Source organism: Bubalus kerabau, chromosome 20, assembly GCF_029407905.1.
Source record: "Bubalus kerabau isolate K-KA32 ecotype Philippines breed swamp buffalo chromosome 20, PCC_UOA_SB_1v2, whole genome shotgun sequence".
In the NCBI taxonomy this organism is placed as follows: Eukaryota; Metazoa; Chordata; class Mammalia; order Artiodactyla; family Bovidae; genus Bubalus; species Bubalus kerabau.
This window is the reverse complement of record NC_073643.1, coordinates 55,934,146-55,961,539: the sequence shown is the minus strand read 5'-3', so window position 1 is coordinate 55,961,539 and position 27,394 is coordinate 55,934,146. Positions and strand designations below refer to the sequence as shown.

The window sequence follows — 27,394 nt, the reverse complement described above, 5'->3', positions numbered from 1 at the left end:
CAGGCTGATGACGCATGGGCGCGGGGTTGGTGGAGGGGGGCGGGGGGGGGGTCGTGCCTGGCGGCGGGCGACGCGGGCGGATGACGTATAGCGGCGGGGGAGGCTCGGCAGCATGGCGTCGGTGGCGCTGAGCGAGGCGGAGAAGGTGTACATTGTGCATGGCGTTCAGGTAGCGGGCAGTACCGGCGCCGGCCTCCGAGTTCCCTTGGCCCTGCGGGTCGATGCCGGGCCTCGGCTCGCCCGGAAAGACTGCGGCAGGCTGGGTTTACCTTTGATTAGACCGCTGTGCGGCCCGCATGTGCAGCTCTAAAGCCGCCAGTGCCGGCGTCTTTGGGACCAGGCGGCGAGCATCCATTTAGGACTGTATGCGTTCTTGGATCTTTCCGGGTCCACAAGGTTCCAAGCCCGGGTAGGACGCGGTGGGCAGTCCCTGATTCTGTTAAATCCCCTCTCAGCCTTTGAAGGCTGAGCTGTCTCACTTTTGTTAGGTACATACTCTGTCATAGTTTTTATCTCATTGAATTTTTGTTAAGTCCTGAAGGTGAGTGTTATGTCTACTTTACATATAAAGAACTAAGTTCAGAGAGGTTAAGTCAGTTGTCTGAGGTCGTAAGGTAAGTGTGTGGTAGTATTACTGGAAAACTGGGGTTTGACTCTTGGTCGTGAAAGTCGCTCATTCGTGTCCGACTCTTTGCGACCCCATGGACTATACAATCCATGGAATTCTCCAGGCCAGAATACTGGAGTGGGTAGCCGTTGCTTCTCCAGGGTTGTCTCTTGGATGTTGCACCGAAAAACACAACCAAGCCAGAGAATGGGAGGAGGAGGAATTTATTAATTGCATCAAGTAAGGGGACTCTGGGAATCTTTTCAGAAGCAATGTCTACCAATAGCAAAACTGGAAAACAAGCTAAGGGCACATGTATATTCATGAAGGGGCTTGAGCAGAGGAGGTAGCCTACAGTTGGGGCAGAGGTCAGCAGAGTCCAAGCTTTAGTTGATTGGAGTCACCAAGGGGACGGCTTCCCTGGTGGCTCAGCTGATAAATGATCCACCTGCAGTGCAGGAGACTTGGGTTCGATCCCTGGGTTGGAAAGATTCCCTGGAGAAGGGAATGAATGGCTTCAGTATACTGGCCTGGAGAATTCCATGGACTGTAGTCCATGGGGTCATAAAGAGTCAGACACAAAAAAGCGACTTTGACTTCGCTTCACTTCACCAAGGGGAAGAAAAGGGCAACATCATGTTCAGGTTGTGACCACTTTGGGGTCTTATCCTGGAGTTACCATCCTCCAGCTGAGTGGGCACCTGAGTTCTTGTAGAACAACTCAAAGGTTTGTATCAGACTGTTAAGTGTATCCATTGAAGAAAAACTAGGGCTCCGTTTTATCTGAGAACTGTTGTTTCTTCATTGCTTTTCTATTTTTTCCTGAATTCTGTAGTTCCCTCAAGATCATTAATTACCGCAACATGTTCAAGGACAAGCACTGTGGCCAGGCATAGATCACAAAAAGGCTGAGGACTAAAATGGCTTCCCTTGTGTCCAGAAAGCCATGCGTGCCTGGTTCCCTTTTTCCGGAACCCCCACCCTGTCTTTGTACAGTGGAACTGGGATATAAATCCAGATCTGACTGTAAAGCCCAACTCAAGTCTTGTGCTATTTTCCCTTTTTAAAAATAGGCACCCAGAGACGAAAGCCAGGGAGAATGCCCGCTGCTTCCACTTCTCTTTCTTTGCTCTGTCCTCTGAAAGCACGTCGGCGAAACAGGAGCAGGGAGGGCAAGTTCTGAACCCCCACCATTTTTCTAGGCCTTAAATAGTGTATGGACATATATTACTATTACCTTTTTAGGCAGTATTTTTCCCACATTGGGTCTAAGCTTCTTTAGAACCCTAGTTAGCATTTTTTTGTACAGCTTTTGTTTTACTTACTTGTGTCTAACTGGTTTTGTTTTTTAAGTATTTTATTTATGTGGCTATGCTGGGTCTCAGCTGAGGGATCTTCAGTCTTTCTTGCAGCATGTGAGATCTTTAGTTGAGACCTGTGGGATTTTAGTTCCCTGACCAGGGATCCACCCAGGGCCCCTGCATTGGGAGCACAGAGTCTTAACCACTGGACCACAAGGGAAGTCCCAAGCTGGTTCTTATATTCAGGAATTGGGGGGCAGGTTTCAGAATTTCCAGAATTAGCATTTAATCTTCTTTTCAGGTTTGCTTAACTGGCTAAATGTGTGCTTTCTTCCTCTCTGGAAAGACATTGCTAACCTCTGTCTTAGCCCAGTAATTCTGAAACCTTGAAGTGCCTTTTACTCACAAAATACAGCTTCCTGGGCTTTACCTGGACCTTCTGGATCAGAATCCTTGGGGCTAGGGCTGGGGCTGGAGCCTGGGAATGGGTATTTTCATAAGTGTTGGGAGATTTTGATGCAGTCACTAGACGTTGGACCTTGGACCAGCCACTGGCCTGGTCCAGCCTGCCTGGAGTCTGCTGTAGAAATCTTTGCCCCTCTGCCTGAGGAGGTTGTAGAAAGGGGGACCCCTTTCAGGGCCAGTGAGTAGGCTGTTGTCTAACACTTGGAAATGAGTTGTCCAAGGAGACACACGTGCTGACAAAGCAAGAGACTTTATTGGGAAGGGGCACCCAGGTGGAGAGCAGCAGGGTGAGGGAACCCGGGAGAACTGCTCTGTTGTGCAGCTCGCAGCCTTGGGTTTCACGGTGATGACGTTAGTTTCTGGGTTGCCTCTGGCCAGTCGTCCTGACTCAATATCCTTCCTGGTGGTGCACACATCACTCAGCCAAGGTGGATTCTAGTGAGGATTCTGGGAGGTTAGTAGTATATATGGACTGGCATCCCCTCTCTCCTTTTTACTTTTCCCAAATTCTTCTAGTTAGCAGTAGCTTATTAGTTCTGCATTCCTTACCAGGATGTCCTGTTGTAAGATAACATATCTCCTGCAAATGGTTATTATAGGAACCTTAATGGTCTGGCCAGGGCAGGTGGTTTCTGCCAGTGGTTCCCCTAACAAGGTCAGTGGCCTCCAGCTTCTGTTTGGATGAGGACTTGGAGTGTACTGAGCAGGGCTCCTCCTGGCTCCACCATTCACAGTAAGAGTGTAGTAAGCTAGCTCCCCCTGTGTAAAATGAGAACACATCCATCTAGGGGACAGAACAGGACTGTGTGGAGTGACAAGGAAAGGGAACATGGGCCACTTGGCATGCGCTCAGCCCTGAAGAGACGCCGGCTCCCAGTTGAGATTTTCCTGTCAGAAGTGTGGCTTTGTCCGGAACTATCCATACTACATCTGCAGCCTTCACAGTGACCCCATGAGGGGTTCGGCCTGTGGCTCTTGAGATTTAAGCTCTTTTTATTTGGGAAGATTAAGTCGGGTTGCAAAGAGTTGGACACAACTGAGTAACTGAACTGAACTGAGAGGTTGTTAAATTGTTGGGTGTAGAAAGTCCCTAGGCAGCTCCTGGACGCTGCCTCTCAGGGGCTCAAGCATGGATCACATGTCTTTGTGACTCTGCCTGCCTTGATGTCTCTGGGACACCCGTACTTCTCTCTGCTGAAGTGTCTCCCTTCTCCACAACCACTTGCTGTCAGGGTGCCCTCCACCTGGGTACACGCCACCTGCCCATCTTTACTTCTGTGAGGCCTCTCCAGCTCCCTCCATATCATGACCTGTCAGCTCCTCTTTAACTCTCTTTCCCTGCCAAGTACTTCCCAGATCAGAGATCAGATTCTAAGGAGAGAATCAGTTTCAGGCCCCAGAGAGCTGGCCACTCTCTGGCCTGCGTGCCTTTGGGTCAGGCACTTTGCAGCTTTGCAAGGCAAACAGCATCGCATCCTAAAGGAATGCGGGCCCACCCAGCAGGCTTGGAGAGTGGAATGAGGACAACATCTGGTTTGCCTGCTGGGTCTTGGGCCTGGGCCTGCAGAGCCGGGCTCCTTCTAAAGTGGGGTGGCTTCCTAGTAGGGGAGGCCATCTGGTCTCCGTTCTCCTCCAGTGAGTTCTGCGCTCTGTGGTTCAGTCACTCAGTCACATCCGACTCTTTGTGACCCCATGGAATGCAGCACGCCAGGCTTCCCTGTCCTTCACCATCTCCCAGAGTCTGCCCAAGTTCATGTTCATCAAGTCAGTGATGCCATCCAACCATCTCATCCTCTGTCAGCCCCTTCTCCTCCTGCCCTCAATCTTTCTCAGCATCAGGGGCTTTTCCAGTGAGTCGGCTCTTCACATCAGGTGGCTAAAGTACTGGAGCTTTAGCATCAGTCTTTCAAATGAATATTCAGGGTTGATTTCCTTCAGGGTTAACTGGTTCGATCTCCTTGCACTCCAAGGGACCCTCCAGGAGTCTCCTCCAGCACAGTTGAAAAGCATCAGTTCTTCGGCGCTCAGCCTTCTTTATGGTTCAGCTCTCACATCAGTACATGACTACTGGAAAAACCTTAGCTTTGACTAGATGGACCTTTGCCGGCAAAGTGGTATCTCTGCAAGGTAGTGAGGGGTTAGCATCACCTCAGAGGACCACTTCGTGTGTTGGATTGCAAGAGCCAACTGCTAGCTGCTATTAGGGAGTAGGACTGGGTTACCTGGGTGTGAGGAACAGCAACTCTGGGCTGGGTCATCTGTCCTGTGTCAAACGGGAGTTAAACCTGGCGCCTCGGTGTCCTCATTGGTAACCTCTCTCTGGGTTGTTTTTAAGGAGTTCATCAGTTAATACATGTAGCCAGAAGCAGAAGGAAATGCTGAGCAGGGACTCTTGTGAGCTGCCTATGTGGGAGATTCTCCTCTAACTCTGCAGGTTCGGGGTTATTCCCTCTTCTACATTAAGAGATAGACTCAGAGATGTTCAGGAGCTAACCTGCTCAAGGTCCCAAAGCTGGGGTGCAACAGCAGAGTTTTAAATACCGGTTGAAAGTGATTCCATATCACACCCAACCAGCGGGGTTGTTGCAATCACAAAGTGAACAACTTGATTCACCAGGACCCATCCTGGCATTCAGAAGGCCTTTACCTGGAAAGGTGCTCGGTCCCCTGTCCCCTGAGGACAAGGCTCTGCTCCCTGGTGTGGTCAGTCACCTGTAGGCGCCTCTACTGATTTTTTTTTCCATTGATTTTTTAAATAGAGCTTTCACTTCAAGGCAGCCAGTGTTTAAGTGTTCACACATGGATTGGTTCCTTCGTTTGAGTACTGTAGGTGGATAAAAAATTGTGGTAGGGTGTCAAGCTCTGAGCCAGGCCAGATCACCAGGTTTGGGAGATTCCTAGAGCCTTTTATGAGAAAAAGTGGATTTTGAAAAAGTCCTGTGTGCAGTGATTCATGGATTTTGTTTGTTTTTCTCCTTTTGTGTGCTTTTTTTGATGGAAAACAACAAAAATATGCATCCCTGGAACGGGAAATTTGTAGCTTGCTTGTTTATCTCTTACGTGTCACCCAAGCCTTCCCAGCTGAGGGAAGAGGGCTCAGAGAGTGGTTTAAGGGCTGGAAAGAGAAGCCCTGGTGGCCCAGTTTTCTGACATCCCTCCTCATTTCTAAGGGTTCTGATTAGATCTTTCCAGAGCGGGTGGTAATTTAAAGCATAGTTGGAAGCCCTGTAGCCTTGTAGGCCCGCTGCTTTCATAGTCGTTAGCATCCTCACTAGGGCCAAGCGGTCACCAGCCAGCTCGTCCTCGCAGGAGGCCTGTGCTGCCTGACCTGCACAATGAGGAGACCCTTTAGAACACAGGAGACTGCGGAAGCGGGGTCAAGAGCTCTGGCTTGGAATTCAAGTGCTATTGACTGGCTCTGACCTTGGGCCATTTAGCATCTCTCAACCTGATCCTCATTTGTAGAATGGAATGAAAAATCTTATGTTACAGGGTTATTGTGAGGATTCAACATACTAACATGTATGGATTCCTTAACACATTATCTGGTAGATAGTAGTTTTTTTCTTGTTGTTTAGTCTCTCAGTTGTGTCCGATTCTTTTCTACCCCATGAACTGTAGCCTGCCAGGCTCTTCTGTCTATGGATTTTCCAGGCAAGAATACTGGAGTGGGTTGACATTTCTTACTCCAGGGGATCTTCCCAATCCAGGGATCGAACTTACGTCTCCTGCATATCTCCTGTATTGCCGGCAGATTCTTTACCACTGAGCCACCGGAGAAGCCTGGTAGATAGTAAATGCATATTAAACAGTAGCTGCTGTTTTAGTTCTTGCAAGCAGTGGTGGTTCTTTTCATGTACGCATCCACAGAATTAGAGAAGCGCCTTTGAGGTCAAGCAGCGAGTCAGTGGCAGGACCCGGCCTGGAGTCCATGACTAAGGCTCCTAGTGATGCTCACTCTTGTGCCGTACGTGTAACCTACCAAAGACTCAATGTAAAGGTTTCTGAGCCAGATTTTTCCTTTCCATCAGGGTATACCTTGGGGATGGGCTTCCCAGGTGGCACTTGTGGTAAAGAACCTGCCTGCAATGCAGGAGACATGAGAGATAAGAGATGCTGGTTCAGTCCCTGGGTCGGGAAGATCCCCTGGGGGAGGGCATGGCAACCCACTCCAGTATTCTTGCCTGGTGAATTCAATGGACAGAGGAGCCTCGTGGGCTGTGGTCCATAGGGTCGCAAAGAGTCAGACATGACTGAAGAGACTTAGCACGCATGCATACCTTAGGGATGGAGCAAGCAGAGATGGACCTAGGAAATCTTCATGTGGATGGGGGTAGTTGGGGTTGTAAAAAGACACAGTTACATAGTTTTGGATCCTCCAGTGAAGAGAGATCTCTCTACAGAGTCAGGAGACTCATTCTCCTAGACATGAAATTCTGTTGCTTTTTAAGAACCCGTCTCCCCAGACTCCAGGAAGGGGTTGCCTCCAAGAAGAGGACGGCTGGGAGTGGCAGGGCTGCAAAGGGACTTCAGCCTGATTTAGGATTGTTTATTTTCTCTCCTTTAATAGGAGTTGAAGGAGTGAAAGAGCTCAAACAAAAACGACAGATGGTAGTAGTTGGTACTGTGTGGTGAGAGCAGGCAGTGTTTTCCTTTTCTGTATTTTAATTTCTCAAAATAAAAAAAGTCAGATATGCAGTTAGCCAAGCAGTTTAAAGATAAGTTTCTGATAGTTACATACTTTAGAACAGTGGTTTGCTTTTTTGTTTTGGATTTTTTTTGCTTGTTTTTGGTTTCTTTTGTGCTTGTTTTTAACATTTTGAGGAGCATTAACCTCTTTGAGAATCTAATGAGTTGATGATTCTTTTTCTGAAAGAAAGAGCTTTCCGGAAAAAAGTTTACAAGGAATGAGAACAGTCTGTATGAGCTGATGTGTAGTGGTTTCCTGCACAGGCATTAGTGTTTAAAAAGAAGCAAAGTGTAAAAGAGTATCTGTTGTATGCTATCTTTTGTATAAGAAAGAAAAGGATATTAAAAATACTCATGTAAAGGTTCATTTGTGCAAAGGAAATACAGGAACCATGGACCGGGAGCTAAAGAGATTGGTTCCTTGCCTGGAGTGGGTGGGAGGAAGTAGGAAGAGGGGAGCATGAACTAGGGATGAGGGAGAGGGACATTTGTCTGAGCACACCTCTCCTGACAGCGGCGACTCCTAGAGCCCAGTGATAGGCCACCTGGCCCAAAGGTAAATAGGAATTAAAAGCAGCCAGGATGTGGCGGACTCAAAATGGAACATCAGCAGTTTTAATTGAGCCTGAAAGGGGTGCAAATGAGTAACAAAGGCGCAGGGAGGACAGTTGGAAAAGGTATTTTGAGTGGGTTATGTAAGATAGAAGGCAGGAGGAGAAGGGAACAACAGAGGGTGAGATGGCCGGATGGCATCACCGACTCAATGGACATGAGTTTGAGCAAGCTCCAGGAGATGCTGAAGGACAGGGAAGCCTGGTGTGCTGCAGTCCATGGGGTCGCAAAGAGTCGGACGCAACTGAGCGGCTGAACAGCAACAACATTTGGGGCTAAAGACAAAAAGAAATCTACACAAATACTGTATTAGTAAATTTGTTTCTCATAGGGGTATGGCAGTAACAATTCTGAAACTGTGTATTCAGAGACTTAACAAATACAGAAATGCACTGTAGATAATGAGAGCCAGGTTTCTCCCTGAGAGAAGTTTCAGATAAGACAAGGAGGAAGGTTGGAACCAACTCTCAGTATGAACACATGGCTCTTTAATCCACATGTGGATAGATAATCCACATAAATAAAGGTGTGTGTGTATGCGTCGGTTAGTACCATTCTCCCATAAAAGGAACCAGGGCTCCTTAGGAAATGGGCTGATCCCGGGGTTGGGGCAGGGAAAATCCCAGAGGCTGGAACTCTTCGTGTTATCAGAAGTAAAGAAGTGCTCCAAAGAGATCTGAGGCATGTTGAGAGAATGCAGGAACCAACCCATGAAATCTGGAACTCATTGAGCAACAAGATAAATGCTAGGAGTAAACCACAACATAAAATGGTTATCTATGAGTTATACAGATAGAAGTAAATAATTGAGGAAGTAAATAACTGGGGATAAAGCCAGGCAGTATGTAGACCACCCTGAAACCTGTCCTCTGCAGCAGGGTTGGTAGACTTCTGGTGAAAGGCTAGGTGGTAGTGATGTGGGGGCTGCAGGTCATGTGGTCTCTGTCCCAGCCCCTCAGCTCTGCCCTTGTGTGCGAGCAGCCACAGAATACCTGCGTGAACAGGCATGGCTGGGTTCCCATGGGATGGCTTCCAGAACGAGCAGCCTGGGGGCCTAGCTGCTGACACTGTCCTAGAGAATGCCTGTGTTAGAAGACACCAGCTGATTATTTCCAGCCGTTTACAGAGTAGATCTGGTTGGGTTTAGGGGGTAGGAGGGCTACAAGCTGAGACAGGTGAACTTGTAACTGACAATCCGTGTTTCTTGTGGCTTCAGAATTGCAGATTTGGAAAGAAATAGCTCTTATTTATTATGTCTCTTCAGATTTTGTGTGTGCCTGTTCCGGATGGTGGTATATAGTTTGGACTTTCCACTTCAGACCTAGATGGGAAGCCGAGCTTTGCTCACCCTAGCCTAGTTGCTTAAATTCTCTGAGTCTCCGTTTCCTCATATGTAAGACAGTAATGTTATCAGCTCTCAGGACAGGATTTCTGGACGAATCCCTAAAAGGAGCTGTTGTACCGCATATTTCTCTAGGGGGGAAAGGAGTGAGTCAGTTGAGGAGCCTCTTGGAGGTTCAGGCCCACAGCCTTAGGATGTTGGTTGTTGCACCCAGGAAGACCTCCGTGTGGACGGCCGCGGCTGTGAAGACTACCGCTGTGTTGAAGTGGAGACCGACGTGGTGTCCAACACCAGTGGGTCTGCCAGGGTCAAGCTGGTGAGTGCTGGGCCCACGGTTTGTACGATGTTGAGGAGTGGGTTGGCTCTCGGGAGCCAGCCCCTCTGGGCTTTCAGGGTGCATTTTGTTCCAGGGGAAACATAAGACCCACAGCCAACTCTGGGAGGGGGTTCTGTGTAGATCTGAGGACCCCTCTCCTTCTCAAAGGGCCCCTTTTCAAGTTCCATCACTGATCCTAAGAGAGTCCCCGGAGGTATGTGTCTGGGAGATGAGGGCGTGGTTGGGTAGCAGGCTGTCCGCCCCAAATGAGACCCCTTCTTGCTTGTGTCCACAGGGTCACACTGACATATTGGTGGGCGTGAAAGCAGAAATGGGGACGCCGAAGCTGGAGAAACCAAACGAAGGTTACTTGGAGTTCTTTGTTGACTGGTCAGTACTCTGCACATGGTTTTAAAGAAAAGCAATTTAAAAGATAGAAGATTCAGAGAATGAACCTCTGGTTTCCTGCTGAGCCCACTTTTATTTTGTATTTAATCATCCTTTATCCGGCCAGCAGGTATGTGCCGAGTTCTCTGCTGTGCCGGGCCCCAGGAAATGCAGGAGGAGGCCTGAGCTTAGGGCCTGCCCTTGTCCTGATCAGCCAAGCCGGCCCTCATTTTCCCGGTGCCAGGCCGTCCAGCACACGGTAGTTACAAGAGTCATAGGAAATGATGGGTGTCACTGAGCTTTGAAAAATAATCAGGTATACCTGACAAGACTCACTTGTGCTGTAAGGCCCCGGCGGTCTTCCGGCTCTAGCTTTGCAGAAAACTTTTCATGACTCGCTTGGCAGAGCGGGGACGAGGACCAGCCAAGCTTCTCGCAGGCTGAGGGGGTGGCAGCCGGGCAAGCTGCGTGGGCTCAGGGAAGAGCAAAGACTCTGTACGCTCAGCAGCCAGCTGGCCAGCCTTGTCACTGCCTTCGTCTCCAGCAGCTGTATGACCTCAGGCTGGTTACCCAGCCCCTCTGTGCCTAAATCTCGTGACCTAAAGAATGGAGATGGTGATACTGGGGTGATGATGAGGAGGTTAGGTAATGAAAATAGAGTGAGCACCCAGTCGTTACACGTTCCATGGGCTTTCCAAAGTGTTCTTTCTCTCCACCTCCCCTTTGAAGGCTTGGGGCTTTTCACCGGGTTGCTGGCCCAGTCTCGTCTTCTATCCGTAACTTCCTCTTCCAGCTAGCAGCGGTGACAGTGAACCTTCTTGAAGTGGATGAGGCTCTCTACTGGTTCATGCTAGGTGCAGATGTGTAACATTGATACTTCACTGGTGGAGGGGAAGACCGCCCCCACAGTCAGAGATTTCCTGAACAGACTCGGAGGACTCAGCATGGAGCATGTAGTTGTACTCAGAGCTATGATTGTTACAGAAACACAGCAACCCATGCGTGATCATTTTGCCTAAGGAAACCCATTAGAGACTCAATACCCAAGATTTTGCCTGGTGACGCAGGCACCGTCTGGTTTACACACACTGAAGTTGCAGACTCCCAGAAGGAAAGCAGGTGTCTGGCATACACCATACGTTATCCGCACAGTCTCGGCACAGTTTACCGCTGACTGGGTCCTGTCTTAAGAGCCGAGTGCCCAGATGCAAGCCAAGGGCCAGCCTCGCAAGCAGGCCCTTCTAAAGGTAGCAGCCTTGCGCCTGTGATGTCAGCCCTTTCCTGCAAAGGTGCTGACCCACACTTGCACAGTGAGCTGCAGACTTGCAGTCTTCATTTCCGAACACAGATGTTGGTCCTCACAAAATTCCAGTAAGAGATGACACAAGGGGTTCCGAGAGGGTAAGTGACTTTCCTGGGTTCACACAGCTAGTTCTGCCAGCTTGGGTCTATCCAGCTCTGAGCCTTTGCTCTTTGTATTTCATACAGCCTGCAGAAGCCAGCCTTAGCGGGATACCCCGCGTAGAGTTTCCAGAATGTGTCTTCATTTTTCTGTTTAGTTTTCCTTCCAGCGCGTTGCTGCCCCCAGTCCTGGTCCCCTGGCACAATCTCCCCTCGTTCTGCCCAGCTGCTGTCAGCATTCCGGGTCATCCAGTGGAACCAGCCGATCTTTTAAGTTGCTGTACATGGTGGTGACCTTGTTCAGGCCTCCAGCTTATCCTTTCCTTTGCTCATGGAGGAAGAAAAAAATGCCTCTCCTGCCTTGATCTGCCTGATTCGGTGCGGTAAATAGTCACTGAAGAGCAGATACCATGTGTTAGGGGCTGTCATCTGCTCTCCTTTCTTCCTCTTCGTTATCTCCTGCCTCATTCATCTCAGGCAGATCAAAGGCAGGCAGTGCGGCCACGCCAGGCAGAGTGCTGCACTCGTGCTTGCTGCAGGGGCCACGTTTCCGTGTGGCTCTGCGTCTGAACGTGGCTCGAGGTTGGCCCACTGCCCGTGTCCCTTTCTAGTCCCGGCTGGAGAGGGTGGCTCTAAGGCGGGCGGAGCCTTTGAGCAGCCTCTTCCCCAGATCTGGGTTCTAGAAGTAAGCCCCTCTCTCCTGACTGAGAGAGGCTGCCTGCTGCTGTCTTTCTCCTCCTCTGTAAGTCTCAATAGAACCTCAGCAGGCCTAGAAGCCCCACTTTCCGGGGAAGTTCTCCTGAATCTGTTTCTCAAGGTGGCACCCTTCAGCGTCTTTAAGAGACTCTGTGTGATCAGCCAGAGGATGGAATCACCGTGAGATTCATAAAACCCCATTTCCTGCGAACAAGAGGTCACCAAGCATCTCTGGCTGCCACCTTTATCAGAAGCTTATTTGCATCTTCAAAGAGCAACTCATAGTTGTGTAAACAAAGCCCTTTCACTTTGACCCAGTGAACAGGAATGGCTTCTGGGCACCTGTGGCTGTGCCCAGGCTTCAGGGTGCTGCCCCCAACCCCGCCAGGGCCCCAAGCATGGGGCTTCTGCCAGAGAGCTCAAGGCACACACCCATCCACAGGCTGAGACAGTTGTTACCCAGTGGGAGGAAAGTGATTGGGTGGTGGTGGGACCCCTCCTGCCTGCCTGAGCCCAGCTTGACTTAACTACTTGCCAGCAACCTTCATGTTTTTAATTATTTCAATTCCCAGTGGTAGAGAGGTCATGGAAAACTATTTGCTTTTCTTCTAATTGCTTCTACTTCTTTTCATCTGCTTGGAATCAAATACAGAGCCTGGGGTAGACACCTTCCCCACCCCAGTGGTTTTCCCTGGGTCTCAGAAGTGGTGCCCTTAGGGAAGAGTACCTGAGACACGGGCCCGATCCCTGTACCAGTGGAGGAGGAAAACGCGGGGGTTCCTGAGCTCTGCTCCAGAGATACCTGGCAGATTCCTTTACCTTGGAACTCGGACCTTCTAACTCCTGCCTCTGTGTCTTTGGCTTGTTAGTTGTAGCCTGAGAGTAGGCTGTGTTATAAGAAGGCTGAAACTTTGGGAAAAGATGGTTTCCACCTGAAGGCCAGAAGGTGAGTATTTGGTGGGCTTGGTGTGTCACTGTGGTTACCACCAGTGGCCGTCCATCAGGTCACTTCCCGGCTCTTGGCCACCATGTTGATGGGCTTAGGGACTGTGTTTGTTCTCAGAGAGGCTTCAGGTTTTAGCTGGGGCAGTTGGGGAGAACGCATTTCATTCATGGACATTTCAGTGTGTCCGACGCTTTTCACTTGTCCGGGATCTTAACTACGTTAAGTGTGATCATTTGTTTTCTTCACTCACTGAATCTGGATTGTTCATTCACTGAACCTGGATTGGTTTCAAGCCCTGAATTGGTGGGTGGAGCCACTCGATTTCTCTTCCTTACCTACTTCATGCTGCTTGAAGCGTCAACGTTCTCAGCTGAAGGGTCGAGGGTGGGGGCAAAGCAGAGAGGTAACCTGAAGGCCTCATTTGAGGCTCGCTGGGCTCTGAAAGTCTGCAGAGCTGATGAGGTAACTCTCCCAGGAACTTCAAACGAGGGCTTAAGATGAAACACTCAGAATGTGCCACTGTTCCCATCCCCTTCTATTGGGGGGCTTCAGCAGGCCTGGAAATGAGCAGTGTGCCTCCAGAGGAGTCGGGAACTGGGACCTGCCTGGGGGCTAGGGGACTAGAGGGTGAGGCCCGGAGTCATCCCTGGCCCACCTGGCTGTAAGACTTAACGGCTCTGCAGGCTAGATCCATTGCAAGGGGAACAACCATGGGCCTAGTGTCTCAAGTCCTGCTCCAGCTAGACAGGGCCTTGATCTCAGCCTAATCCAATCAGAGCAGAGAGATGCCAAGCAGGAGGAGCAGGGTGGAGGTGATGAGTCAAGAGGCTGGAGAACTGAGAGTGGCAGCCTTCCCAGGATTTTTCTGTTTATCCAGCTCCATAAGCGATTTCCCAGCAGCCCTGGAAAAGGGGCTGGGTCATACTTTATGAAGGATCTGAATTGGTTTCAGTAACTGTAATTATAGAAAGAACTTGTCTTCTGCAAAAACCCCAAGTGTATGTTCCTCGTCTGAAGAATACACAGTGATGCCTGTGAACAGGGGCTAGGGTTACCAGCCTGCATTCTTTCTCGCTCTCTTTCTAAACTTGGTACTTAATAGAGAAGCGTTTTTATTTAGGACTCCCTTGGTCTGCATTCATTGACTCCAACATTTGTGGTCTAGTAGTAAGTCCTAAGACCAGAGCACCCATTCATTACCCAAGAGCACTCACCTGACTGATGCTAGGCTACAAGCCAAGTGTGTTGAATGACACATTCGGGCAGATCCCGGGAGCTTTCCATGGTCTCATGGGTTTCTAAATCCTCCTTTCTCTGGCTGCCAGCTATGCAGAAAGGGTTAACCTGTTTTTGTGTTTGTTTTTTTTTTTAAGGGTAGGGGGCAGAAATCATTTAAAATGGGAAAATTTTCCACTTTAAACCAGCCCAGTGTCAAAAAAAACAGTGGGTGTGGTTTTGTTGGTAGATTAATTTAGCCAACTGGCTTGGGAAGTTGTTAAACTGTCCCTTTGGGCTGTAGAAGAGTTAATGAATCCATTCCATCATTAATCACACCCAGGAGGACTCAGCCTACTGTAATGAGGGAAGGATAAACATTTTAAGCATAAGGACCTCTGCTGGATTTGTCCACCCAGAGCTCTGTACAGATGCGCTTTTAAACACTTAAAAGATAGGACTTAATATTGATGGCTTAGGGTTTACATTAGAAACAGGTTGTCTTTTGCTGGCTCTGCAAAATAACGAACTTGGTCTCTAGTGACTTGATTATTTTACCATCAATAAACTCCTTTTCATGGCTCGGTGCCTGAGTCTGGCCAAGGCCGGGAAGGAACAGTGAGGTTGCTACGGCAGTGATGAAGTTTCTCTCGGGGATTTTTAAATGGGGTGGTTCTCCTGGCTTGTAGTGGTCAGGGAAGACTGTATGATGAGAGAAGCAATGTTATTAGGCAACGCTACACTCTGATTGTTTTAGGATTCATCTTACGTCTGTATTAGAATGGACCAGACAGAAGGGACACTGAAACCTGTGAGATGAGGTTTGCTTCAGCATACGCAGATGGGGTGGGCACAACCTTCGGCCTTCACAGAGGTTTTGCTTGGGCTGGAATCCCCCTGCTCGTCTATGGTCAGACCAGCTTGTCTCATCTTCAGGTTCGAGACTCCCTCCAACCCGCAATGCTGACTGACACCCCCTGCGACCCTCCCCGACCGTTTTCTGTGTGCCTGTTTCCATGTGACTCCCTGCTACATCCCTGGAACTGCTGACTTGGGCCTGCACCTGTCCCACTGTCTCTAGGTCGCTAGTGCCTAGTCCAGGGCCTGGAACCTTCAGGGAGGACGAGCGGATGGACAGGGACCAGAGAGCTTCCACATGTGGTTTTGTAGAGACCCACTGAAACAACTGATTTCTTATCTTTCTGGGCCTTAAGTTCATTACAATAAAATAATTACTGGAGTGTTTACATATCCCACAAATGTACGAAGGGTTTATTTTTGTTAAGGCAAAACCCTCAGAAATTTCCTGTTAAAACACTGAGTAGTGCTTGGGGCAGGGGCAGGGGCGCCCATGCTGATGCTTGCTCCTTCTTTGTTGAGGTAGTTCGGTATAAAATTCAGGAAGCTACAAAGGAAAAGGCATTTCTCTTGAAAAATAACAAAGTAAAAGCGATAACCAAAGTGAAGAGAGATTTCAGTCAGCAAACAGTTCTTAGTTTCCTGCTTTTCAGTACCGTGATAATCTGAAGTTTATGACAGAACTCTGACGTACTATCACACATGTCTCTTTTAAAAAACAGTTTGAATGGAGGATAATTGCTTACAGTACTGTGTTAGTTTCTGCCACACGTCAACGTGAATCAGGTATGTGTGTGTGTATGCATACCCCAGATAACCCCAGGAAAGCTCCTGTGCCTGCACTGAGGTTTTGTCTTGAGAGTGTCATCATCTAGGGTTGGTGTGTATACTGTCACCCCTCTGTAGACCAGACTCATTCTCTCGGCCTCCTACTTCCTTGGCCTGCCAGAGAAGAGTCTAGTAGACGTTCAAGATATGAGAGTTCATTATTGCTGGAAGTGGTTCATTTCACCAGTGTTCTTGTTTCTCTCTGGATAAAGATGGCTTCTGTGAGAAGTCAGTGGGCACTCCCACCACACACAGCAACACAGCCAGGGCACCGTCCTGGCCTGGTTCACGGCCTGTGTCTGGACACTGGAAGAGTGACAGATGCAGCCTTCCCACAGTGGCTTTCCTCCCAGCGCTGGTTCTTCCAGCGTCCCCCAGGGAACCTGGAACAAAGCCTGCCCCTCTGCTCCATGCATTCGACAAGACTCACCCCTTTCCTGTCGCCCTTCTGTGTAGTTCCGCCAGTGCTACCCCTGAATTTGAAGGTCGCGGAGGCGATGACCTTGGGACGGAGATCGCTAACACCCTGTACCGGATATTTAACAAGAGCAGCATCGACCTCAAGTCCCTGTGCATTAGCCCCCGGGAGCACTGCTGGGTTCTCTACGTGGACGTGCTGGTAGGTCTCACGTCACTGCACTGGCCACGCCCCACGTCTGTGGGAGACCTGTGGGCCTGCTTTCCTCCCTGTGCCTTTTCCATCTTCAGTTGGATACTTTCAGTTTCCAGGGTGAGACTACTTGGGGAAACTTTGGTCTCCCATAATGGTTTCTAACTTACATACAACATAACGTGCAGTAGGGCACGGATGATGCCACCTGACAGTAAATCTGCCAACAGCTGTACCATGGTAGCACCCAAAATTATCCACAGAGGTTGTTGGGGAAGAAGGAAACAAGAGATGTTCTCTAGATGGTGCCAGACAGAGTTGATCAGCAGAGTTGCGACAAGGAAGATGAGCATTCACCTGCATTTTTGTGTGGCCCTTACAGATGTTCTGCCAGTGGGCACTAGCCTTCCCCATTTATAAGTGAGGGCACTGAGGCACAGAGAAGTCAAGGAACTCTGCCAGGGGATCTCAGCTTGTGAGCAGTGATCCTGGGCTCCAAAGCCAGGGCTGTTTAATGCCAGAGCCAACTCGTGACCTCACCTCATCCTCCCTTGAAAACACTGTAGCCCACCTACTCTCACCCCCTTGTTTTCCCATGAGGACCCAGGGCCCTGCCTCCTTGCCTTCTCCAGAGTCTGTGCCTGCAGGAGTCTTTCTGGTCTAGTCCTCCATTTCCTTCCTGGTGCTTCCCTCCCAGTTACTTGTCTGCCCGGTTTTGGGCACGTGGCAGTAATTTCTCTTACAGCTATACTTTATTTTGCCAGTTTCTTGCTCACGTACAGGCTCTTATTAGGTTTCTTTCCCTTTAATCTTGTGAACCTTGAGATGAGTGACATCTTCCACTCCATATTGAGGGCAGAGGGCGAAGCCAGGGACCAAACAAGTCCTTTCATGAGTATGAAGATAACGCTGATCTTGTGGACTGACAGCTTCGTTACTGGGAACAGCCTGGCTGTCTAATTGTCGGCCCTGCATGAAACAGGGCAGGGCTTTCTGGAAACTTTTAAATTAGTTTGATCATAGACGGGGCAGAGCTAGCCAAAAGAGCAGTGCTTAACTGTCCAGCAGGTTTAGGTCTGTTCTGAATGCTGATGCTTTGGGGTTACAAGTTCATTTGCTTTTTCTCATCTCCAATAACCAGGCTGTATTTGGAGTTTGATTCCTACTAAGCAGGTAGTTTTACAGGTGCCGGTTTTGAGGAGGGTGGGAACTGGCAGCCTGAAGTCACTGCCAAGAGGCAGGCTTCACAGCTGCCCAGGGAGGTGCCATCCCACACGCTTGTGGCTTGTTAGGCTGGTCCAGCGAGGGGGCCTCGTGCACTTTTGATTCGGGCAGGAAGCCTGTCCTCTCAGTGCAGCCTCTTGCAAGACTGGTGACCATCAAAGAGACACTGTCTCACCTTAGAACCAGTAGGCTTCTCCCAGGAGCAGGCGTACACGGGGAACAGGAGCAGCTCAGGGTGCACTGTGTCCTGGTCACCCGCACGCCTTTTGCATCGGAATTTCTTCTCCAAAGGGGTTGTCAACAATGAAGACGGAGAAGCTGTGGACACACTGGACAGTCTGTGAGGAAAACAAAGGGAAGATGAAAGAGTAAATTAGGATTTATTTTAAAGCACTTAGCTGATGCCTCCTGCATGCCAGACACAGTTTGGAGGGCTTTACAAAGACTCATGTGTTGAACACCTCTGGGAGACAGAGGGGTTTTCACCCTTTGTGAAGCCTGGAGTAGTGAGGTCCAGCTGGAGAAGTCAGCAATCACCCAGCAAAGACAGGAATTGAAGCAGACTGTCCAGCGCCAACATCTAGCCATTCAGAGTCTGTACGTGAACCAGGGTGCAGGGGAGCTAGTCCGGCTGCTCGACAAACATGCTGCAGTTATCAAGCCAGCTGGTAATACAGGCTGGGAGATCATATTCTGATAAGCAGTAATTATACGAGGCAGTAGGAGAGATGCTTGGAGTCTACCGGAGGCTTGCCCAGAAAGCTCAAAGGTGGGAATTAGAGTCTGTACTGGGCGTGGACGCAGTGCACGAGACGTGCCAGGTGTGACTCTTGATTCTCAGAGTTTGGAAGGCCCAGGCTTTGAGCCTGCCTGTCTTCCATAAATAATCGCCAGGCTCCTCCTTCCCAGCAGCCCTTCTGCTGGACTCTGAAGAGAAAGGAATAAACAGAGCTGACAGCGTCCAGCCTCAGGAGTCAGTAGTTCAGACGAAGAGGAGACAGACTAAATAAACACACACGGAAATACACGGCTTTTCTTTCTCCATGTGACTTCCTCTCCTCTCTTCCCATTGGCTTTATTCCATAACCTCAGGCCAAGGCTTCTTGAGAATAAAGAAGGGTGTGTTGCCCTCCACTTAATAATGGGCTCCAGCCCTCCCTGGACAGGAACACTCGAGTACAGTCAACACTTTTGCTCACGGGTGAAAACGTGTGAAAGACCTTAGTTGTTGCTACGCTTCACAGAGACCATGGAGTGAGAGGTGTTTAAGCATCAGATTTACATCGGCCGTTATGTGCAGAGGTGACTGCGGTCGGCAGCGTGACCCTGGTGGCGGCGGCAGCATCAGTGGCCGCCGTTCGGTACTTGTCTGGAGGCTGGGTACATGCGAGCAGAGATGAGAGGAATGCTTGCCGAGTGCTTCTGAGAGTTACCTGGGGCAAAACGCCGATGAGCAGTTCTTCCCTCAGCGTAGGCCCGACTGCCTGAGGAGCTAGCTGCTCCACACAGCCTGGGGCCTCTGAGCGGCGGTCCCACAGCCGGGGCAGCAGGCGGCACCTGCAGTTAGCGTGAAGAGCCTGTGCGGGGCGGTGAGCCGGCCCAGCAGCCTGGCTTTCTGGTCTGTATAAACACTTGGTCCGTATTTTTTAGGAACCAGCATGCTTTCATTGGGGTAATACTTAAGGTGAGAAATGATGCTCACTGCTTCTGCCCCCCCACTCCCTGTCTCCCTTAGCTGCTGGAATGTGGTGGGAATCTGTTCGATGCCATCTCCATAGCTGTGAAGGCTGCGCTCTTCAACACAAGGTAAGCCTTGCTGGAGACAGCGCCGTGGCCTGCGGAGATCCCGAGAGGGCACTTGTGGACCGCGGAGGGCATTACGACTGAAGCTCGTCGGAGAGGATAACAAGGGGTTTCCCCATCAACAATGGTGGTATTTAATTTTAAGCTTCAGAAAACAGATTTCCTAAGTTAAAACTAGATATATTTCTGTATTTATGTTTTGGATTATTATTTTCATAAGTAAACATGTACCATGTAGAAAAATGTTCAAAAACCACAGAACAGCAGAATGAGTCGAAACCAGTGACCCAGCCAACTGTCCAAATACTGTTACTAGGTAAAGCTCCACAGAGGCCAGGGTTTTGCCTGCTTTGTACTCTGCTCTCTGGGCTTCCCTGGTGGCTCAGTGGTCAAGAACCCTCCCACCAACTCGGGGCACGTGGGTTCCATCCCTGGGTTGGGAAGAGCTCCTGGAGAAGGAAATGGCAACACACTCCAGTATTCTTGCCCGAGAAATCCCACGGATAGAGGAGCCTGGTGAGCTACAATCCTCAGGGTCCCAAAGAGTCAGATACGACTTAGCAACTGAAAAACAACAACAACAAACATAAATACCCCTAAATGGACATTATGGTTATTTTCAAGTGCTCACATTATGGGTGATTAAAAAAGTTATTTTAGAGTTTTCCTGTGGTGGAATTTAAACCACTTGCACAGTTTAAAATACAACAAACAAAAACAAAGTTGAATAAATGTAGGTCAGACGTTGCAGGATGGAAGCTCTGTTGAGAACGAAAGCTGTAGAGTCCCCTTCCCCTCGCTGGGCCTTTAGACTCCTGGCTAACACTAGCCGAGGGCAGGCCTGGCCCTTGTGGCCACTGTGAGGCCTCGCATCCCAGATGCTATCCGCAGCAGCCTGGCCTTGGGCTCTGTTGGAGAAGAAAGGAAGTTGCCATCTGTTGTACCTCAAGCCTCAGAAATCACTCCCTGTCTTGCCAGCTGGTTACCATGGGCACCAAGGCAGAAAGGGAGAGGAGAACCAGATGAGGCTGTTGGGCTGTAGGGGAAGTGTTGGGCAAACTGTACATCAGAATGGTAAACCCAGCTGCTCAGGTAGGGGAGGACACCTGTCATGGGCATAGCTGTCAAGTCCCATTCCCAGAGCACAACAGCCATGCAGGCAGCAAGGGGTGGGGACTCTGCAAGGCACTCGGTTTCCCTGGTGTGTGGAGAGGACTTTGTATAGTCAGGGCCTTCTAGAAGGGTGGCGGCCATTCTGTCGAGAGTATCCTCTAGCCCTTCTGATGAACCACATTATGGCCAGAGGATTGGGAAGGGGTGTGTGTGTGTATGTGTGTGGTGGGAAGAGGTATGTGTGTGAGAGAGAGATGGGAGGGGGTATGTGTGAGTGTGTATGCGTGCTTTGTGTGTGATGGGAAGGGGTGTGTGTGTATGTGTGTGAGAGATGGGAAGGGGTATGTGTGACTGTGTATGCGTGCTTTGTGTGTGATGGGAAGGGGTGTGTGTGTGTATCTGTGTGATGGAAAGGGTTGTGTGTATGTGTGTGTGAGAGATGGAAAGGGGTATGTGTGAGTGTGTATGCGTGGTTTGTGTGTGATGGGAAGGGTGTGTGTGTGTGTGTGAGATGGGAAGGGGTATGTGTGAGTGTATATGTGTGCTTAGTGTGTGTGTGATGGGAAGGGGTACGTGTGTGTGTGTGTATGTGTGCTTATTTTTTACCATATCAGAATTCAAACTGTTCACCTGATATTACTTAGTACTTCCACCCTGGGGGCCCCTGGCACGGAGACTTCACGCAGGGCAGACCATAGCATGACTCCTTGGGGCAGGACCCGAATGGGACGTTCTCTGGCTGAAACCCCTCTGCTCTGGACGTTGGCGTGTGTAGGGACAGGCAGCAGGACTGAATCAGAGGGGGCTTTTGTCAGAGGCACAGGGAAAAGCACTGGCGCTGCTTCCGTAACAGTAGCTGGATGGACCACCTCTTCCTTCCTGGCTCCACCCCACATTGGAATGAAGCAGCTTTATGGCGTCACTATGTTTCTGGCACCCAGCTCAAGAAACAAGAACAATGCCAGCCCCCCGGAAGCCCTCCCACCCTGTACCCCCATGCAGTCACTACACCCCCCGAGGATAACCACAGTCCTAAAACAATAGGTTGGTTTGTGCTTGGTACACACGGAATCCCGCAGTGTTTTCTCGCTGATACTTGCCTCGGTCACCGACCGTTATGTTTTGAGACATCTGTGTTGTGGCTTGTGGTCATGGTCCTCTTTCTTGCTGTATGCTGTTCCAGTGCCAGTGAACATGCCACACTTGATGTATCCATTCTTCTGCTGACGAGCATCTGAGTACTTACCAGTTTTGAGCTCCTGCAAATAGTGTTAGCGATACTGTGAAACGGGTTTCCAAATTGCTTTTACCAAATGATACTCCTAGGTTTGTATAGAGTCTGAGCTGCTCTGCGTCTTTGCTAGCCCTTTTTTTTTTTTTTTAATTGGTCTTTTTAATATTAGCCATTCTGGTAGGTGTGTCTTGGTATCACATTGTAGTTTTATTTTGCACTTTCCTGATGAGTATTTTAAGTTGAGCAACTTTCTGTGTGTCTATTGGCTATGTGAATAGCCTCTTTTTTGAGGTTCCTGTTGACGTCTCGCCCATTTCTCTGTTGGGTCGTCTGTCTTTTCTGTTCGGTAGAAAGTCTTTATGTAATGAATGTGTCAGTTTATACACACACACTCACACAGAGAAATAATTTGTTTTCTCCATTCTGGATTATCTTTTAGTTTCCAAATAATGCCTTTTGACAAACAGAAGTTCATCACCTGAATCTATATTATATCGTACACACGCACAGAGGCGCACCTCGTTTCACTGCACGTCACTTGATTGTGCTTAGCAGATAAGGCGTTTTCTGCAAAGTGAAGGTCTATCAGGGCCATATTCCCAACGGCATTTTCTCACTTCATGTCTCTTGCAGTATTCAGACTTTTCCTTATGTATATGTTTGTCACAGTGACCTGTGATCAGTAATTTTTGATGTTACTATTGCAAGAAGGTTCACATGATGTTTAGCATTTTATAATAACAGTGTTTTTCACAGCGAGCTCAAATCTGGTGCTCTGTGACAACCCGGGCGGGTGGGATGGGGTGGGAGATGGGAGGGAGGTTCACGAGGGAGGGGACGTACGCATACCTATGGCTGATTCATGTTGATACATGGCAGAAACCAACACAATATTGTAAAGCAGTTATCCTCCAATTAAAAATAAATTTTATTTTTAAAAGAGTCTTTTAAAATTAAGTTATGTGCACTTTTTTTTTTCTTTTTCTTGGTATAATGCTTATACCAAGCTTATAGACTACACTATAGTATAAACATCAGAGAAGGCCATGGCACGCCACTCCAGTACTCTTGCCTGGAGAATCCCACGGACGGAGGAGCCTGGTTGGCTGCAGTCCATGGGGTCGCTAAGAGTTGGACATGACTGAGCAACTTCACTTTCACTTTCATGCATTGGAGAAGGAAATGGCAACCCACTCCAGTGTTCTTGCCTGGAGAATCCCAAGGACGGCGGAGCCTAGTGGGCTGCTGTCTGTGGGGTCGCGCAGAGTTGGACGCGACTGAAGTGACTTAGCATAGTATAAACATGACTGTATATGCACTGGGAAATGGACAAGTTCATGTGACTTGCTTTATTGTGATGTCTGAAACCAGACCTGCAGTATCTCCAAGATATTTATGTGTGTGTGTATATTCAGTTATAACTGAATGTTATTTTTTTTCCCTTTACAACGAGTACTCTGTGTCCTATTTAATAATCTTTGTCAACTCTAAGGTCATGAAGGTGTTCTTAGTTAAAAGCTTTATTGTTTTACCTTTTACATCTGTGGTCCATTTAGTATGGATTTTTGTGTTTGGTGAGAAGGTAGGGATCAGGGCTCATTTTTGGATATCTGGTTGACCAAGTATTGTTTTAAATTTCATTTTTAAATTTTTTGTTGTTGTTGAGGTATAATTCATGTGTAATGTTATTAGTTTCAGGTGTATAATATAGTGATTCAGTATTTTTATACATTATACTCCATTTTTAGTTACTGTAAAATATTGCCTATATTCTCTGTGCTGTACAATGTATCCGTGTAGCTTATTTCATTCACAGTATTTAGTTTGTGCCTTTTGATACCCTCCCCCTCTAGCCCACTTGCCTCTGCCCAGCATCACTTTTAAAAGACCTCCTTTCCTCACTCTATCCGTGTCACTTGTACCCTTTTGGCAGGGCTGAGGGGGAACTCAGGCACAGCATGACTTCATCTTCTGAGGCACAGGGATTCCAACTCAATGAAAAGAAGTTACCATGCTTCCTTTCAGTAAATGGGAATTTTAATTCTGCTTCTAGGATACCAAGAGTTCGTGTTCTGGAAGACGAAGAAGGGTCGAAGGACATTGAACTGTCTGATGACCCCTACGACTGCATCCAGCTAAGCGTGGAGAATGTCCCCTGCATCGTCACCCTGTGCAAAGTAAGAGCTTTTATCTCCTGGTTTTTTCTTCCTTGTCAATCTCCTCCAACCCTGGCCTGTTAAGGTCACCTAGCAGGTTGAGAAGTTATGGTTTACAGCCCATACAGAAGTACCTTTAACCTAAACCCACTAATTTCGTTATATTAGAGACCACTACCATAAACAGCTTTCTCTTTTTAATGGGACGATATGGCTCTGGTCTCAGGAGCACATGAGTGGGTTCATAGTAGCAGTAGCCAGAGTTTGCAGAGCTCCTTCTGTCTACCAGTCATTTCACCAAAATACCTTGAATGCATAGTTCCTTTAATTCTTTCAACTCTGGTGTCTGGGCTGCTTGAATAGTAAAAAGGTGGTTGAAAGGCAGACACTGCCCCCTCTGTGGGCCCCATTGAGCACATCTGTTAAATGAGGGCTGGAGCAGGGCCTGGGTGTCTAATACATCAAGCGTGGAGCACCATGGCCTGTGGAGCGGAGCAGCTGGCTGATGCTTATGCGTGACTGGCACCGCCCAGGACTGTGCAAAGAGGCTTGTTCTGATTGAGACGGTCAGGATTCCACTCGGGATTCACTGGATGCAGATCAGACTGACAGGCCAGGTTTAATTCCACCAGGATCGCTACACGAGCCTGGGCTGTGGTGAAGTGTTGGGACGACCAGAGCCACCTGCCCTTGACTCATTCTTGAGTGCGTCCATCAGCATGGGCCCTCTGCATTCATCTCTGTCATCAGTGAAACGTCCAGGGGACCTCTGCTGGGGACCCCTGGATAGCCCCTGACTTGGAAGGTCTCTGGATTTTAATTCTGACCACCCTCCCCCTCACCCTGTGTTTCCATTTCATGCTTCTGTTACACTGTTAACACAGCCTTTAAACAGTACTTCAAATATTTTTCTTATGAACACAGTCTAACATAAGACCTGAATGGGTGGTATGGGTATTCCCCCTGCGAGGCCCTCAGAAGTGGGGGTCCGGGGTATGTGTTGCCCACGCGTGTGCACTGCTGCCCTTGTCTTGCAGATTGGCTATCGGCACGTGGTGGACGCTACTCTTCAGGAGGAGGCCTGCTCCTTGGCCAGTTTGCTGGTGTCTGTGACCAGCAAGGGAGTCGTGACATGCATGAGGAAGGTGGGAAAGGGCAGCCTGGACCCAGAGAGCATCTTCGAGATGCTGGAGGTGAGTTTGGTTCTGAAGTGGGTGCTGGGACCTGGCTGGGAGCGCTTGCTGCCTCCTGCCCCCTTGGTCACATGGAAATTCTCCCCATTTTCCCCTCTTCACCCCACTTTTGGGGACTGGAGAGCAGCTGGTATAAGGCAGATGTCGCTGAGCTAGCTGAGGTCGTGGTGGGTGGGGGCTTGGGACCAGGAGGTAGCGAGCTGCCCATAAGAGTTCCTTATCCTCTCCTTCTCTGACCCCAGTGCCACGTTTCTGAATAAGAACGTTGGAACGATAATGTAACTCACTTGTAACTCCCAAATCCCAGGCTTCAGTGATTGGATGAGGGAACTGAAATCCTGGCCGACTGCTTCCTGCCTGTTGAGGAGAGTGGGCAGAGGTGGAGCTGGGGGTACAGGATGGTGGTCTCCCTGTTCTGCGTGGGCCTGGAAGCGTGTAAATGGAGATGAAGAGGGATGGGGGAAAGCCCCCAACAGCCCCTGGGCAGGTTGCTCCCCTCGGTTTCCCAGGCCTGGCAGCAGCATTTGGGCGCTGTCCAGCTGCTCCTGAACTGACTGGTCGGCACTCCCGTCCCCTTCACTCCTGATAAAAGCTTACACTCAGCTGGTTGTGTCTGCCGCCCCTGGCTGCTGTAACCTCTCCTGCAAGGCCAGGTCCAGATCTCGCACGTCCTGGTGGCCTGTTTGTCTCATTTCCTGTTCTCTCCCTGCCTTCGTTCATATGAATAATCAGTTTCCCTGGTCAGTGTCCCCTACTTGGACATTTTTTCCTTTTTTTAATGTTGCGATAAAAATCTTTCCAAAGTCACTTTGGACCTTAATCCTGACTTCGGATTTCATAGACTTGATCCCTTCCCAGTCTTTAGACTAAGCTCTGCTCTTCATATGAGTTTTTGTGACACTTGGGGTCTCATCCCTTGTTATAGTCCGGGGTCAGGGGAAAAGGCACACAGCCCTGGGGAGAGACCACCGATGACTGGGAGGACTGGGGTGGGACCGGGCCTGGGTGTCTTTCTCCCTGACATTGACGGGAATGGAACCAGTAGCACAAGTGAACTAAAGCTGGTATGAGAACGTGGAAGGCTTGAAGAGGAAACTTGTAGTTGGTTCATAATATTCTTGAAATGATTCATGTGACCCAAAAACAGTTGCCTAAAGAAAGATTTTTATATAGTTGGGATTTTTTTTGTCAAGGCCCCCTTCTGTCCCCTGTGTAGGGGGCTAATTAGGAAATCTGTGGGGTTGTCTGACCTCTTGACATGTCTTGATCCCAGCAATTTATGCTTTTAGCATCTCTGCATGGCAGTAACATCAAAGACTCTATTCAGGTATTGACTTTGGTCCTATCTGAGCAGGTCTCCTTTGGTGGCAGGCAAATTAGACACTGCTTGTTAAAAAGGGTTCCCAGCACCATCTGTTCCTTCATCAGACAGATTCTGGCTTCCCCGTGGTCTCCCCATGCCTTCTCTGCAACGCAGTGCCTGTACCCAAGTTCTGACTGGTGACTGTTCTGCTGCTTCTAGTGGCAGCAGCTAAGGACCAAGGCAGCTTTTGTTCCTTTCTGCTTGCTGCTTGGGGGTTGCCTTTTCCTTTTTCTTTTTCCCCTTTCTCAGAATAGAGGCTATCCCAGAATGTTAACTGCTGTGGTGTTGGGGTTTGGAGGGTTGGTTTTTTTATTTATTTTTTTTTTGGCAGCACCTGGTCTTAGTTGCAGCATGCAGGATCTTCAGTGGTGGCATGTGGGATCTATAGTTCCCTGTCCAGGGATCAAACTCGAGCCCCCTGCGTTGGGAGTGCAGACTCTCAGCCCCTGGACCACCAGGGAACTCCCTGGGGTTTTTATATTGAATGAAAGTCCTGTAAGGCCGATGGAATGTGTGCAGCTTTGGAATGGCTGATTGGCAGGGATGCTTCTCTTGGTCAGAGTACATGTGCCTCATGGGTGGGCATATGCCCTCTTCTGTCTGCCCTTCTCCATCCTGCAGACTGGCAAGCGCGTGGGCAAGGTGCTGCATGCCTCCCTGCAGAGTATTCTACACAAGGAGGAGAGCCTGGGGCCCAAGAGACAGAAAGTCGGATTCCTGGGCTGATGTGCACAGCAGCCTCCAACTGCCGAACCTTTGTCTTCTCCTTTTCCCTGGAAGCTGAAGTTTGTATACATTGTTTTCTTAACTGCTGTGAATTTAAGGCAACATTTGTACATGTAAAATTAAAGTCTATTTTCTGGTCTCCTGTGTGGTATGGCTTGACTTCTTCAGCTGTACGCCAGGATGCCATTTGTGGCTCCGCAAATGACCTTTATCTAGGGAATGACAACTAAGTCCAGAGACCTGCTCCAGTGGAGGACTCTGGTCCTGGGCCTCCCCAGGGAGACTTGTCTCCTGCTGCAGGAGATCAGA

At 49.2% G+C, this 27,394-nt stretch overlaps 1 protein-coding gene and 1 pseudogene across 7 annotated transcripts; one reads left to right on the top strand and one right to left on the bottom strand.

The window, feature by feature from the left end:
- Positions 1 to 46: 46 nt before the first annotated feature.
- On the top strand, positions 47 to 27,224 carry EXOSC7 (exosome component 7). Of its 7 annotated transcripts, none has more exons than XM_055557079.1 (9): positions 47 to 169; positions 9,231 to 9,332; positions 9,628 to 9,722; positions 16,120 to 16,282; positions 19,233 to 19,303; positions 23,701 to 23,824; positions 24,841 to 24,996; positions 26,286 to 26,323; positions 26,981 to 27,224. In XM_055557079.1, the coding sequence occupies exons 1-9, from the start codon at positions 113 to 115 to the stop codon at positions 27,141 to 27,143; spliced, it is 969 nt and encodes a 322-aa protein (XP_055413054.1). In that variant the 5' UTR covers positions 47 to 112; the 3' UTR covers positions 27,144 to 27,224. The 7 variants fall into 7 exon arrangements, with proteins under 7 accessions (XP_055413054.1, XP_055413055.1, XP_055413056.1 ...); XM_055557080.1 differs by having other exon boundaries at positions 26,270 to 26,323; XM_055557083.1 differs by lacking the exon at positions 47 to 169 and adding an exon at positions 218 to 409 and having other exon boundaries at positions 9,235 to 9,332.
- Positions 16,262 to 27,394, bottom strand: part of LOC129635074 (40S ribosomal protein S15-like) — a 35,464-nt pseudogene continuing 24,331 nt past the window's right edge.